The following is a 14,554-nucleotide window of genomic DNA, read 5'->3' as shown; positions in this document are numbered from 1 at the left end:
TATTGGTTTTTTGACCCTGCATAGTTTGGCATGCGAAAGCAAATGCATATTTGCATGAGCATTGCCTCATGAATAGCCAATTAGGCCAGATTTGGAAAGCCAGACTTGCTAGGGTTAAACTTGGTGTTTGAGCACGCATAATTTTTCTCATGGAAAGCATTTTTTTCAGTTGTATCCTTTGGAGGCAGGTGGTGGATGGCTTGCTCTGGTGGTGTGAGCCCTGGAGTGAGTTGTCTGCGCCTGTCCTCCCCCCCCCCCCCCTCTGGAGTGTTGTATGTATGTGAGCCAGCCCTGAGCTCTAAAGCTTGGGGTGACCCATGCTTCACTCCTTTCTAATGTGGTGCCCCCAAGTTAATGTGCATGTAGCAGAACGCAATGGACGTTAAGGTAAGTGCCTGTTTTTAATATTGGGAGGTGGGTGCAGACGGCTCTACCCGGCGCTGACCACACTTGGGGGGGGGCGGAGCGGTGTGTCGGCTGCGCGCCCGCCCCCTCCGGGGTGCCGCTGTGGTTCCCAGGCAGTGATAGAGCCTGGGACCCCGAGGTCCCCCAGGTTGTATGGGGGCATTGGGAAGCCTCCCCGTGGCGCTCCTGGATAGTGCTAATGTAGCATGAACTAATTCCCGCAAGACGATCGCTTTGCGGTATTGATTTTTGGACCCTGCATAGTTTGGCATGCGAAAGCAAATACATATTTGCATGAGCATTGCCTCATGAATAGCCAATTAGGCCGAATTTGCATAGCCAGACTTGCTAGGGTTAAACTTGGTGTTTGAGCATGCATACATTTTCTCATGGAAAGCCTACTTCTTCTTCTTGCTTCAAGGTTGAGCCACGTACTCTATTAGATAGATAGATGCGGTGTATGCTACGACATGGGTTGGCTAGTATATATATATATATATATATATATATATATATATAGTGTTTTATGGCTATAATTACTTATCAGTGAGGGTTATGCTATAGTCTGACCAAGTCCAATCCGATCCCGACCCAGACAGAAACGGTCATTTGCATACCTGATGTTTAACTCTTTCAGGCAGAGAAAGAAAAAGAGGAACACAGCCTAGATATTTGTGCACTTGGCACTGTATATACCGTATATACTTGAATACAAGTCGACCTTGTGTATAAGTCGACTCCAATATTCAACCCTCTTAAGCTGGAATCTTTCATTGACTCAAGTATAAACCTACTCAGCAAAGTTAATGGCTGCACTTGGGGCTCAGGAGGGGTTAATGACTGCACTGCATAGAGTATTACAGCCATTAACTCCTCCTGTCCCTTAAAAGCAGCCAATACCTCCTCCAGGCCCCAAAGTGCTGCAATTATTCACTCTCCTATATGCAGCCCAGTATTTCCCCCCTGCCCCTTTCCTTGTTAATTGTTGTGGCCAGGACTTTCAGACCTGTGTTTTCCTGGCATTTCCTTTCCTCAAAGTATCACTTACCACTGGGTACAGTGCTGCAAATGGGAATGTCACTATTAGTACACACATTACTCTGTACACTGTGCTCAGTGTTGCCCGTGACTCCTATACTTTTATGAAGTGAATCAGACCTATACTCGAGTATATACGGTACACATGTCTATCTTATGTGACATGTCACCTCGGTTGTCTTTTAAGGAAAAAGAAAGAACAGGTATCCATCACTCACAACACAGAGGAGGTAACAATCATTTTACAGAGGACAATTTAATAGCATAAACCTCCTTCCACAGGTTTGCTTTTCAGGATTCCTGTTAGGCCCTATGGAGGTTTCCATGTGTTTACCAGCCCTGTGATCCTCAGCCTGCACTGTATAAATATGCCTGGCTTGTCATCACATTGGCTGGCCTGCTCTACAGTCGCTTCAGTTAGAGAGACAGGTTTGAACATTTTTGCCTCTGACATGCAATGTGTTAATGTCAGATAAGGTCTACTGTCTGAAACCTGAAACTGGCTCTACTCCCAGCTAATGTTATTTCCTAAAATATTAGCTGCCAATTACATAACAAAACATTCACTTGTATGAGACACCCCATACGTGCAAGACATTTTCCACACTCCCCACAATGCAGAGAAATGGCTGTCAGATCTGTGTATGTAGGTGAGGGCATGTATGATAGCAAGCAAAATGGAACGCAAACAAGTGTAAAATGACATGGGAGGCAATGTACCGCTGTTTCATAATTACCGACTGTGTGTACAAATATGAATACACACACCAATCAGCCACAACATAAAAACCCCAGACAGGTGGAATGACTATCCACAGTAACATCTGTTAAAAGAGGTGGGACATGCTGAGTAAAGGTGGCCACCAACAGTCCAATTTCTAGTGAAAAATCGTTCGAGCGATCAGAAATTCCGATCGGATTGGTTGTAAATAATCTCCATTGGTGGACACAATCGATCATGAGCGAGTGAAAAAAATGTCATCCGAATGAATTTTCGTCGGACAAAAATTTGGATTTTCTTGTTGGTTGTGATAGATAGGAAGCAAAGATTGGTTCGTTAATGGTGTAGTGAACGATGTAGTAGAATATTTCACTTCCGATCAGAATATCTGATCGCTCGAACGATTTTTCGCTAGAAATTGGACCATTAGTGGCCAGCTTTACAGGTGAGAATGTAGCACTTGAAGGAATAATGTTGGAAGCAGGAAAATAAGCACGGATAAGGATGAACAACTTTGCTTTGAGGCAAAATGTGATAGGTAAGAGAATCTCCAACACGGCAGGTCTTGTATAGTGCTCTTGGCATACAGAGGTTAGCAACTACTGAACGTGGTCCAAGGACTACCAGTGAATGGGCAAGAGAATCAGGGGCACTCAGGGTTCACTAGCCCACCTCATCTGATCCCATGGAAGATCTTAAAGTGGACCTGAACTTAAAACTTCCTCTCTGCTCTAAAAGATAAGCAACAGTATAATAACCTTCAAAGAAAAACATTTCTTTGTTACAGCTTACTGAACTCCTGCAATAAATGGCAGTGTGTCTACTTCCTGCTTTCATGGAAGCAGACAAAGGGTTAACATCCTGTGTCTATATATTAGCTGTGTCTACCGAGGACTGACACATTTCAGTGCTGACACAGCTGAGAGATCAAATTACACTTGTGATTACTTGAAGATGAGGGGGGAAATAGATAGGCTATTCTCTCTAAAAACACACAGGGTATATTTCTCTCTGTTTTCCTTGTGTCCTGTGCAAGAGTTCAGGTTCTCTGGAGAGAGAGGGATATGGAAGCTGCAATATTTATTTCCTTTTAAATTGTGATAGTCTTGTCTAGGAGAACTCATGGAGAAGCATGTGATGTGTTTGATCAGCTGAAATATTTGAAAAGCTCTGAATTGCTGTGATCACATCCTACATGATCATGACTAACAAATCAGAGACTTACAATATCTATCACCTGACAAAATGTATCACATGATCTCCATGAGTTCTCCTAGACATGGCCATCATTTACTTTTAAAGGGAACCTGAGATTTATTTATTTTTGTTCCTCCAGCCCTAGGAGTTGTGTGGGCTCCTCATCCTCTCCGGCCCCCTCAGTTGCCCTCTAATCCCCCTCCCCCTGGTAATCCGTCCAGTCATGCTCTTCTGAGCATGCGTGGCTAACAAGTGTGCACACCCCCCATCGCGCTCCCACAGTCGGGAGCTTGCACAGTCGGGCCGCACATGCGCAGGAGTGCACTACTGTCCAGATTACGGGGGGAGGGGGGGAATTAGAAGACAACTGAGCAACTGAAGAGCCCACACACCTCATGGGGCTGGAGGAAGCCTAAGGTAAGTTTAAATATACCCTTTAATCCCGTCTCAGGTACACTTTAAGAAACATCCCTATCATGGGTGTAACAATTGCCCCCGTGGGGCCTGGTGGCTGTGGGGGCCCATCCTCCTCCTCCCTCTCCCCACCCACATGCAGAATAGTGCAATGGAGTACTGTCTAAATCAGTGGTCCTCAAACTAAGGCCCGCGGGCCGAATGTGCCCCCCTGAGGCTTTTTTACCGGCCCTCCACACACAAAATGTATTACAGATGCGGTCAGCTTCATCTTTAAATATTGGTGGTCTGCATATAGAATGCAGCCAGAAAGCAGTAATTCGCTGGTTTCCAATCAAATTCCACATCAGGTGACACTACTACTGTTGTCCAATTGGACTGCAGGTTGTCACCTGGGTATGTTTCACTGTCTGGTGCACAAAGACTTCTACAATATTTTATGTATACTCCGGCCCCCCAGCAGTCTGAAGTATGTTGACCCGGCCCTCGACCCAAAAGTTTGGAGACCCCTGGTCTAAATATATGTACTTGCTCTTGTTGCATTGCATCTCCTCCTCCTTCCAGCAGATACTTGCTCTATGCTGCCCCCTCTGGCTTCCAATTACATGACATGCATCGGGAGCCAGGAAAGCAGCAGACTGAGTGACTGCTGGGACTTGAGAGGAAAAAAGGAGACAGCTGACCAGAGTTTTCCAAGGAAAAAAAAAGACAGCTGTGATCAAGTTTCCCGTATCAATATTTCTGTGAAGCCACAATTCTGTGTTTTTATGGTATATTAAGAAAAAATGATAGTACTGAAGGTCTAGTATTAGTCATCAGCCTGCATGTGCTCCATTGTCTGCTCCACACAGTTCTAGGGGAGGCAACATACAGTACAGATTACTAATATCCTTATTCAGAGCTATGAGTAAAGCAAGGTTTTGGCAGAGGAAATGGTTGGTAGATCTTCCCATAGACACTCAGCAGAAATGAACCTCAAGTGACCAGTAAACATCTTTGTCCAAGGCTGATGCTGCCCTCAGGTGCATTCCATGGGTTCCTTACTGACACGTTCTATCTCAGGAGCTGCTGTTACTTAACTGGATGTAAAGTGATACCTCTTTTGTGCTGTGGCTGTATCATTAGTAAAACACAGAAACTTAACACCATTAGGGCTTCTCAGGGACCTTTGTAGGGCTCGTTAAATCATTAGTCAATAATTTGTCGTGTTCAGAAAGTACAATGTTTGTACAAGAGAAATTAATGACACCATATTTGTCTTGGAGAATATTGTTGTGATGCAGAAAGTCAGATAGATGGATAAATAGATAGATAGATAGATAGATAGATAGATAGATAGATAGATAGATAGATAGATAGATAGATGTGTGCTAATATAATATGAGCTTAATTGAATAAAATAGTGCAATTATGCAAATAGCAGTTAACGCAAACCTGAACTAAAAAAAAGAAATGATGGAATATAGTCCCGACTCTAAATAGTACTATAGAATCCTGTAGTCTTATTTTGTATTTAAAGGTTAACATTTAAATACACTTAATGTGCCCATACATCTACTGATTTTGGTGGCAGATTGACCAATAGAGAGATCTCTCTCTGATCGAATCTGATTGGAGAGAGATCTGTTGGTTGCCATAAACCGCAGGCCCATTTCCGATTTCAGCAATCGGCCTCGTGACGCCAACTCGTGTACTGGAGACAAAACTTTAATATTTTTTGAGCTATAGAAAACTAAATAGTAACAAAACATTTTTAGCTGACAAACAATCCCAGATAATACCTGAGCGCTGTAAACCTCAAATCTAATTATTTTTTTTGTCGGATGCTGAATGAAACAGCTATTAGGTCACACTAACATGGCTGCTATGCAAACTCCAGGGATTACATTTAAAGGGAATCCGAGGGGAACCTTAGGTCAAAAATCAAATACTTATTTAAGAAGAGGGAAGACTCTGGATCCTTCAGAGGCTCTGCTACCCCCAGTTGTACAGTATAAGCTGTCCTTCGGCTCTCTGCTACCACCAATATGTACAGTATACGCTGGGAGCCTCCTGCACATCCCAACTGCACTCCTTTTCATGCACGAGGATGGCCGCACTGTATCTGTGCGAGCATGGCTATGCCTGCACAGTAGCATGGAGCCGCTCATGCACAAATGGCTCTGGCTTTCTGTGCAGGCGTGGTCGTGCTTACGTAAGCAAAGTGTGACCGCATTCATGCATGAAGAGGAGCACAGCCTTGAGCCTGAAATCTGACAAGCTTTTGCTGGATTCCTTTGAGGGGTCTATGCTCAGCAAAGGTAGACCAGAGGAGGACGAGGGAAGCTTCCACAGGATCCAGAGGCTTCCCTCCCCTTAGGTAGGTATTTCACTTTTGACCTGAGGTTTGCTTCCTGTACACTCTAACCCCTAAAAGTAAAAATAAGAATATGAGACACCAGGAGAGTTCTATATTCCACTGCTATTACACATACTATATTAATTATCTCTTGAGCTTATTTTCAGTTTAGGTTTGCTTTAAAGCTTATGTCAAGCAATAATTGTTTTTAGATGCTCCCTCCCTCCCTGTAACTAACATTGCTAAGTAATTCAAATTTACTTGTTTGCACATATTCATTTAAAAACTACACTTCAGCAGTATATATTGTAAAATTAACACAAGTAAAAGTGTACCTGAGGCGACATGTTGAGATAAACATGTGTATGTACAGGGCAAAACCAGGCAGTTTGTTTTTACGCATTCTGCCTAAAAGAGTTAATTTTTAGGCATGCAAGTTACATCTTTTTGCCTTGTCGTTACCTTGTCGGGAATATAGGAAACCTCACTGATAAGAAAATTATAGCCATTAAAGTTTTTCTGGCAGAATACAACTGAGGACGGAGGGGGGGGGGGAGATAGACAATGGTCAAAAGTTCATGTATTTTAACTCTGGGACAGTTAATGGACTACTGTAGGGGGGTAGGGGGAAAAAAGTTGATCTTACCTGGGGCTTCTAATGGTCCCCTGCAGACATCCTGTGCCCGCGCAGCCACTCACCAATGCTCTGGTCCCCGCCTCCGGTTTACTTCTGGAATTTCTGACTTTAAAGTCAGAAAACAACTGCGCCTGCGCGGCTGCACCCTGGCTACCGTCACCAGGAGTGTATTGCTCTGCGCCTGTGCAGTACGCTCCTGGTGACGTTAGCGAGGACATGCAGGTGCATTGTTTTTCTGACTTTAACGTCGGAAATTCCAGAAAAGAACCTGAGGCGGGGACCAGAGCATCGGTGAGTGGCTGCGCGGGCACAGAACATCTGCGGGGAACCATTAGAAGTCCCAAGTAAGTTCAACTCTTTTTCCCCCTTACAGTCGTCCCTTATTAGACTGCCATTGAGCAAAGACAATAAAACATTCAATCTATTTTGTAAATGTTTAAATATAAAATAAAACCACGGGGTATTAAAAAAAAAAAACATTTTTTAGGTGTAGGAGGATAAATATAATTGTTAATCAGTTTACTTTCATCTCAGGTTCACTTTAAATAAAGTCGTAAATGTAACATTTTCCAACAATAGTACCAAATACATACGGTTTAAAGAGGATCCGAGATAAACTTTTACTCATTGCATAATTGTGTTAATTTCATATAGTTTATAGGGCATTCCTCAAGCCAAATACTTTTTTTGTTTCGCTTTAACCTGCTGAGCGGTCTGGACGAGCTCAGCTCGTCCAACACCGCCAGAGGCTGCAGCTCAGGCCCTGCTGGGCCGATTTGCACCAAATAAAAAGCAGCACACGCAGCCGGCACTTTGCCAGCCGCGTGTGCTGCCTGATCGCCGCTGCAGCGCGGCGATCCGCCGCGTGCAGCGGCGAAAGAGGGTCCCCCCAGCCGCCCGAGCCCAGCGTAGCCGGAACAAACAGTTCCGGCCAGCGCTAAGGGCTGGATCGGAGGCGGCTGACGTCAAGACGTCGGCTGACGTCAATGACGTCACTCCGCTCGTCGCCATGGCGACGAGGGAAGCGAAACACGGAGGGCCGCTCATTGCGGCCTTCCGTGTTATCTCTTGCCGCCGGAGGCGATCGGAAGATCGCCTCCGGAGCGCCCTCTAGTGGGCTTTCATGCAGCCAACTTTCAGTTGGCTGCATGAAATAGTTTTTTTTTTATCTAAAAAAAACCCTCCCGCAGCCACCCTGGCGATTTAATCAGAACGCCAGGGTGGTTAATAATTTCCTATAAACTAAACAAGCCTCGCCCACAGCTCTTTTTGTGCCTTGGCACTGTAGCAGGGGCTTATGGGAGCTCAGTCTGGGCAGGAGGAGGAGGAGGTTACTAGCCAGAGATTTCAGAGGCAGAGGGGAGGAGGGAGGAGTAGAGGGGACTGAATTTACACACAGGCAAGCTGATAGCATCTCCAGCCCTCAGCCTGTTACAATGTGACAAACAGAACATGGCCGCTCTCATTGTATCACAGGAATAAAAAATCATAAACTTTTGAAGCTGTTTGCAGCTAGATTTGCTGTGTAAACTATCTAAACTTTAGATAAAATATACAGACAAGTTACTTGTTATAGTTAGTTTTTCATCTCGGATCCGCTTTAAAGTAAATGAAAAGTTTTCTTAAAAACCTGACTTTTTATACATTCCATAAATTACTGATCCCAGTGGAACAAGTTGAATAAAATAAATCACTGTATATACGTCATAGCAGAAATATTCTATGTTCTATATACTTTACAGAATAAATACATTCTCCTGTCAGCACACACAATATCAAAGATCCAGTGAAAGCTAATCCGGAGGGGTCTTTTTAGTGTTTGACCATAAAATGTAATGAAAAGGCTTGTGGGTAGCATACAGCGGTCATGATGTAATGCTGGAGCTCTTCTCTGGCGGAAAAGCAAACACACAGAAATGTACAACACACAAACAGATAGAAGACAAAACTCACATCAGCTTCTCCTTGATCAATGACATAGAAGTTGTCACCTTCATCACCTGAAAGGCAGAAAAAATACATATATTAAATTGTTAAGTTGTTCACTGCTAATTGTTGTCGCAAAACATAATTCTAATAGAAAAAAGCAATTAGACACATAGAAAATGTAATACAATAGTAATGCTTACAGTCCTTTTTAAAATAACATTATTTACATATTGTTTATAAAATTAAGGATGTGCAGGCCCGTTTATGGGCATAAGCTTCCTAAGCCGGGAGCTAGGCAGCCAATGGGCTTAGGCCCCGTTCACACTTGCGGTTTTTTAAAAACCGGAACGGATGTCCGGACCGCACCGGATCCGGACTGGACCTGATCCGTACGGTTCCTATCCGGATCCGTTCCGGATCCGGTCCGTTTGCATCCGTTTTCCGTGCGGTATGAACACGGTTGCGGTCCGGATCCGTTTGAGATAACAAGCTGTATAATAATACCTGGGGTCTGGGAGGTCGGCAGAAGCTCTGGGGTCGTTGTAGGGCCTCACCTCCTTGTTATCAGACGTATCGGACATGTTGCTGCCGGGGAGCTCCAGCGTGAGGTCGCTGCTGCTCCACTCTGTGGGCGCTGGGCCCATGTGTCCCCGTCCAGGATGGCCGCTGTAGCATGGAGGAAGCATGGGAGGTGGGGTGGAGCGTCCGTTTTTTACGGCCAGTGTGTTGTGTGCTCTCCGGTTCTCATTGCTTTGTATTGGCCGGATGCAACAGTCCGGCTCCGCTCCGGATACGGCTGCCGGAGGAGCCGGACCAAAAAATAGCGCATGTTGGATCTTACGCCGGAGTCCGGATCCGGTCCGGCTCCGGTCCGGACGGAACGGACGCATGTGAACGGACGCATAGACTTTCAGTGCCGTGCGTCCGTTCCGTCTGTTCCATCCGCTCCGGCACGGCGATTCCGGACGGCGACCGCCAATGTGAACCGAGCCTTAAAGAGAACCCGAGTTGGGTTTGAAGAATATTATCTGCATACAGAGGCTGGATCTGCCTATACAGCCCAGCCTCTGTTGCTATCACAAACCCCCCTAAGGTCCCCTGCACTCTGCAATCCCTCGTAAATCACAGCCACGCTGCTGACAAACAGCTTGTCAGAGCTGGCTGTGTTTATCTCTATAGTGTCAGTCTGCTGCTCTCCCCGCCTCCTGCACAACTCCAGTCCCCGCCTGCATCCCTTCCCTCCCTGCTGATTGGAGGGAAGGGACGGGGGCAGGGACCGGAGCTATGCAGGAGGCGGGGGAGCAGCTGAGACTGACACTACAGATGTAAACACAGCCTCACAGCATGGCTGTGATTTATGAGGGATTGCAGAGTGCAGGGGGACCTTAGGGGGTTTGGGATAGCAACAGAGGCTGGGCTGTATAGGCAGATCCAGCCTCTGTATGCAGATAACATTCTTTAAACACACCTCGGGTTCTCTTTAAAGGTTCCTGTCTTCACTTGCTATTATCTGGTGCTGTACTCCGTACATAGGTTAGCAGGGAAGATCAGGAGTTCAAATCTTTAAAGGGAACCTGAACTGAGTAAAATTATTTAAAATAAACACATTATGTACAGTGCTGCCCATAATTATTCATACCTCTGGAAAGTTTGACTTAAAGTTACTTTTATTCAACCAGCAAGTTATTTTTTGATGGGACGTGACATAGGTGTCTCCCAAAAGATAATAGGACAATGCACAAGAGGTTTTATTGTGGAAAATAAAACATTTCTCAGCTTTTATTTACATTTTAGCAAAAACTCTCCAGTCCAAAATTATTCATACCCTTCACAAACTGTCACAGTCTGTGGGAAAATCCAAAGTTCTATACCATTCCAAATAGTCCAAGCTGTTCTAAAGCATCCTAATTACCCTGATTAATTGGGAACAGGTGAAAAACAGCAACTCTCTGCAGTTGGTTTGTAGACAGTCATGGCTAAGACAAAGGAGCTCAGTAAGGTCCTGCGGCTGCGCATCGTGACTGCTCACAAGTCAGGCCCTACAAGGCCATTTCCAAATGTTTTCAAGTTCCAGTGGTTACAGTGCAAAGTACAGTTTTCAAGTTCCAGTGGTTACAGTGCAAAGTAGGCCTGAACGATTTTAGGAAAAAATTGAATTGAGTGATTCCTGTCCCAATTGTGATTTCAATTTGATTCCCGATTTCCTTCAAATCAAGCTTTGTTCCCCCTCTGTGCCTGTTTGTTCCCCCTCCGTCCCCCTGTCTCTCTTTGTGCCCACTTTACCTCTTTATGCCTCCTCCGTGTCTATCTGTGTCTCTCTTTGTGCACTCTCTGTGTCTCCTATGTCTGTCTCTGTGCCCACTCTGTGTCTCTCTGTGCCTCCTCTGACCCTCAAGCTGCGGCAGTGCTGGACATTGCTTCCAGTACGAGTCCAGCAATGCCTGTCTATCCACTTCACCTCTGGCAGGCTCTAATGCATGGAATACTTCCTGTATGTTATGTGACATACAGGAACCCAGAGTTTTGCCAAGCACAAGAGCCAGTAGATGGCAATAGAGGGCGGACAGCATTGGACTCGTGCAGAAGGTGTCCAACGATGCGGGCCGCACGTGCCGGGGCTTTGGGGAAGTTTGAAGCCGCCTCTTCAAACTTCCCCATGTGGAAATGACGTGATTACGTTAATCGTCGCTTTGACGATTCCGAAATCTTGGTGATCGCGATTTTGGTTTAAATTCGATTTATCTTTCAGGCCTAGTGCAAAGTATTATTAAAAAATATAAGATGTTCTGCACTGTGGAAAATCTCAGAGGACATCGTTGGAAGCCAAATGTGACACCTGTGCTGGCCAGGAGGATAGTGAGAGAGATTAAAAGAATCCAAGAATCACAACCAAGGCCATCCTGGTGAATATGGGCTCTGCTGGTGGCAATGTCTCAAGACAGACAATCCAAGGGACACTGCACATTGCTGGGTTACACGGATGCAGACCATGGAGTAAGCCACTTCTCCAGACAAGGCACACAAAAGCTCGCTTGGCCTTTGCAAATGCTCATCTGGACAAAGAAGAAGAATTCTGGTCTTCTGTGAAACGAAAATTTAATTGTTTGGTCACAATGATGTTTCCTTCATTTGGCGTAAAAAAGGAGAAGCCTTCAACCCAAAGAACACCATCCCCATTGTCAAACATGGTGGTGGGAACCTAATGCTTTGGGGTTGTTTTTTCAGCCAATGGACCAGGGAACCTAATCACAGTAAACGGCATCATGAAAAAAGAGTAATAAATGAGGATTCTCAACGACATCAGGTAGTCTGCAGGGAAACTTGGCCTTGGCCACAAATGGACAGATGAAGTTTGAACGATAGTTGGGCGGAAAAGCTGCACATGTGTACAAGCATTAAAGTACAGTCGATCATTTAAAAAAAAAACTGGCAGAAGATGACATAGCCCACAGGTGTCAAACTAAAGTCCTCAAAGGCTATATCCCTGCCAGTGTTTAGGATGGACAGAGAAATGGTGAAATGTGTTCTACTTGATGAACCACATCTTTCCTCATTCAGTCTCACTAATTAATTGGAGTTATACCAAAATGTGTGAGCACCTCTGCCTTTGAGGACTTGATTTTGACATCTCTGACATAGCCTTTAACCTCCTGGGGGATACAATTATATCGCCCAGGAGGTGGCGCAGCACTATTTTAAAATGTTTTTTATTTTTTAAATCATGTAGCGAGCCCAGGGCTCGCTACATGATCGCCGCTGTGCAGCGGCATCCCCCCACCCCCTCCGATCGCCTCCGGCATACAAAGCAAACAGGAAATCCCGTTCAGAACGGGATTTCCTGTTTGGCTTCCCCCGTCGCCATGGCGACGATCGGGATGACGTCATCGACGTCGTGACGTCAGAGGGAGTCTCGATCCACCCCTCAGCGCTGCCTGGCACTGATTGGCCAGGCTGCGCAGGGGGTCTTGGGGGGGGGGAGCGGCACGGCACGGCGAGTAGCGGCGAATCAGCGCGGAGCGGCGGCGATCGGTATATACACGCAGCTAGCAAAGTGCTAGCTGCGTGCAACAAAAAAAAATTATGCAAATCGGCCCACCAGGGCCTGAGAAAACCTCTGTGGCGGCTTACCCCGAGCTCAGCTCGGGATTATCCCCCAGAGGGTTAAGTAATTATGGCAATACTTGCGGGGGTTGGTGCATTTTCTACTAAAGATGGAAATACTTTAAAAATCGAACTGTTGGGTGTGCAATCCTACTGTAGTCACTGCTTGTGGTCCTCAGCCATTCAAGCTAGCTACAGACCAGTGCTCAGAGGGTTTGTTGATCTAAACCCGATTGTTCCTTACAATCCCCTGGCGGTGGGTGGGTGGTTGGGGGGGGACCGAACTGGAGGGGGAAGCAGCTAGGACGGGGACAGCGGACACAGTGGTGGGTCGCCCCCTCCCTCACCTGGGTCCCCCCGTCCCCGCTCCCCCTCCAGCTATTTGCGCAAATGTTAATGTATGCAGCGAGCAGGGAAGCTTACCTTCCTTCCTTGCGTTCCACCGCTCGCCGTGTGACTTCCTGCAATGCCGCCCTCTATATTTTAGTGGACGGTATTGCAGGAAGTCACGCACCGAGCGGAGGAAGGAAGGAAGGTAAGCTTCCTTGCTCGCTGCATACATTACATTTGCGCAAATACCTGGAGGGGGAGAGGGGACCCAGGTGAGGGAGGGGGGCTAAGCCCCCTCCCCGCCGCTGTGCCCGCTGTCCCCCTTCCTGGCTGCTTCCCCCTCTAGCCTATACTTGGGGCAACTATGCTGAGGGGAGGAGAAGGCAGTAGGTAATACGGATCTCCCTCCGTTTTTGTGTCTGTGTAGAGGGAGATCCGTTTTTGCATTGCCTGTCACTACCCCTCCGTGTACCCGGGCTTCGTGAAGTTCCATCCGGGGTCCGTGAAGTCCCTCCGTTCAGTTTTTCAACCCAGATCCCTTGGATCGCCCACAGATACATTTTTTTATTCAGAGAAGACTGCTGCCATTTTTAACATTGGTATCTGTGGCTCCGGTTTTGGTCCAGGCCCCAAAACGGAGCCAAAGATCTGTTTTTTAAACAAATTTGAACCAAGCCCAACAGCTGCTTTGTGGCAAAAAATATCTTAAAATGAAGCTGTGTTCATTTAGAGCAGCCTGACCAGTGAACATATATCACATGCAGGCACCTAGATGTACTTGCATACATTTTCATACACCTGGCAGAGTGCCTCCAGTAGGACCAACTCCACAAGACTGAAAAAGTAACTTATGGGCATCATTCATGTGGCTGAATGTTATATATTTCAATTTCACTCAGCAGTCGCTGCAGTATAACTTTCTGATACTGATTAAGAAAATGCAAACAACTTAATCATACACAGTAGAGATGGATTCAAATGTAGTGGAGCCGTAAGCAAGGTAGTAAATCTGGGGCCACCTTGTGGTGCTTTTGGTAAACTTAAGTGAAGAGAGCTCAAATAAGGTGGCATGTGAGCCCCTTAACACCTATTAGGTCCCAAGCACCTGCCTAGGTTGCCTGGTGGATGATCCTGGTCTGTTACTCAGGGCCCAATAGCACACATCCAAGTCACTAGTGTAGGTGTTCAAATTTGGGATATTGCATTTGGAAACCCAAATTCTCCTGAATACTGAGCTGAGACACTCTTTAATGGTCGCCTTGAGTGAGTGTGATCTGGTGTATGCACCTAGCTTTACACTATGATGGACATATGGTATATGATTATGGAAGGGGTTACATTGTGAGGTCCAGTTAGTGACAAGACTATATATACTCTTTAAAGGAAATCTGAAGTGAGAGGTATATGGAGGCTGCCATAGTTATTTACTGAAAAAAAAATACTA

General features: G+C 45.9%; 1 protein-coding gene across 2 annotated transcripts in view; it reads right to left on the bottom strand.

The window, feature by feature from the left end:
* The window catches only part of PRKAR1B (protein kinase cAMP-dependent type I regulatory subunit beta), a 341,670-nt gene that overhangs the window by 119,582 nt on the left and 207,534 nt on the right, over window positions 1-14,554 (bottom strand). For both annotated transcript variants that reach the window (XM_068244605.1, XM_068244606.1), the window contains one exon: window positions 8,704-8,750. In XM_068244605.1, the coding sequence (XP_068100706.1) occupies window positions 8,704-8,750 (47 nt within the window). The remainder of the gene's footprint in view (window positions 1-8,703; window positions 8,751-14,554) is intronic.

This window comes from Hyperolius riggenbachi, chromosome 7 (genome assembly GCF_040937935.1).
Source record: "Hyperolius riggenbachi isolate aHypRig1 chromosome 7, aHypRig1.pri, whole genome shotgun sequence".
Classification (NCBI taxonomy): Eukaryota; Metazoa; Chordata; class Amphibia; order Anura; family Hyperoliidae; genus Hyperolius; species Hyperolius riggenbachi.
This window is presented reverse-complemented; position numbering and strand designations above follow the sequence as displayed.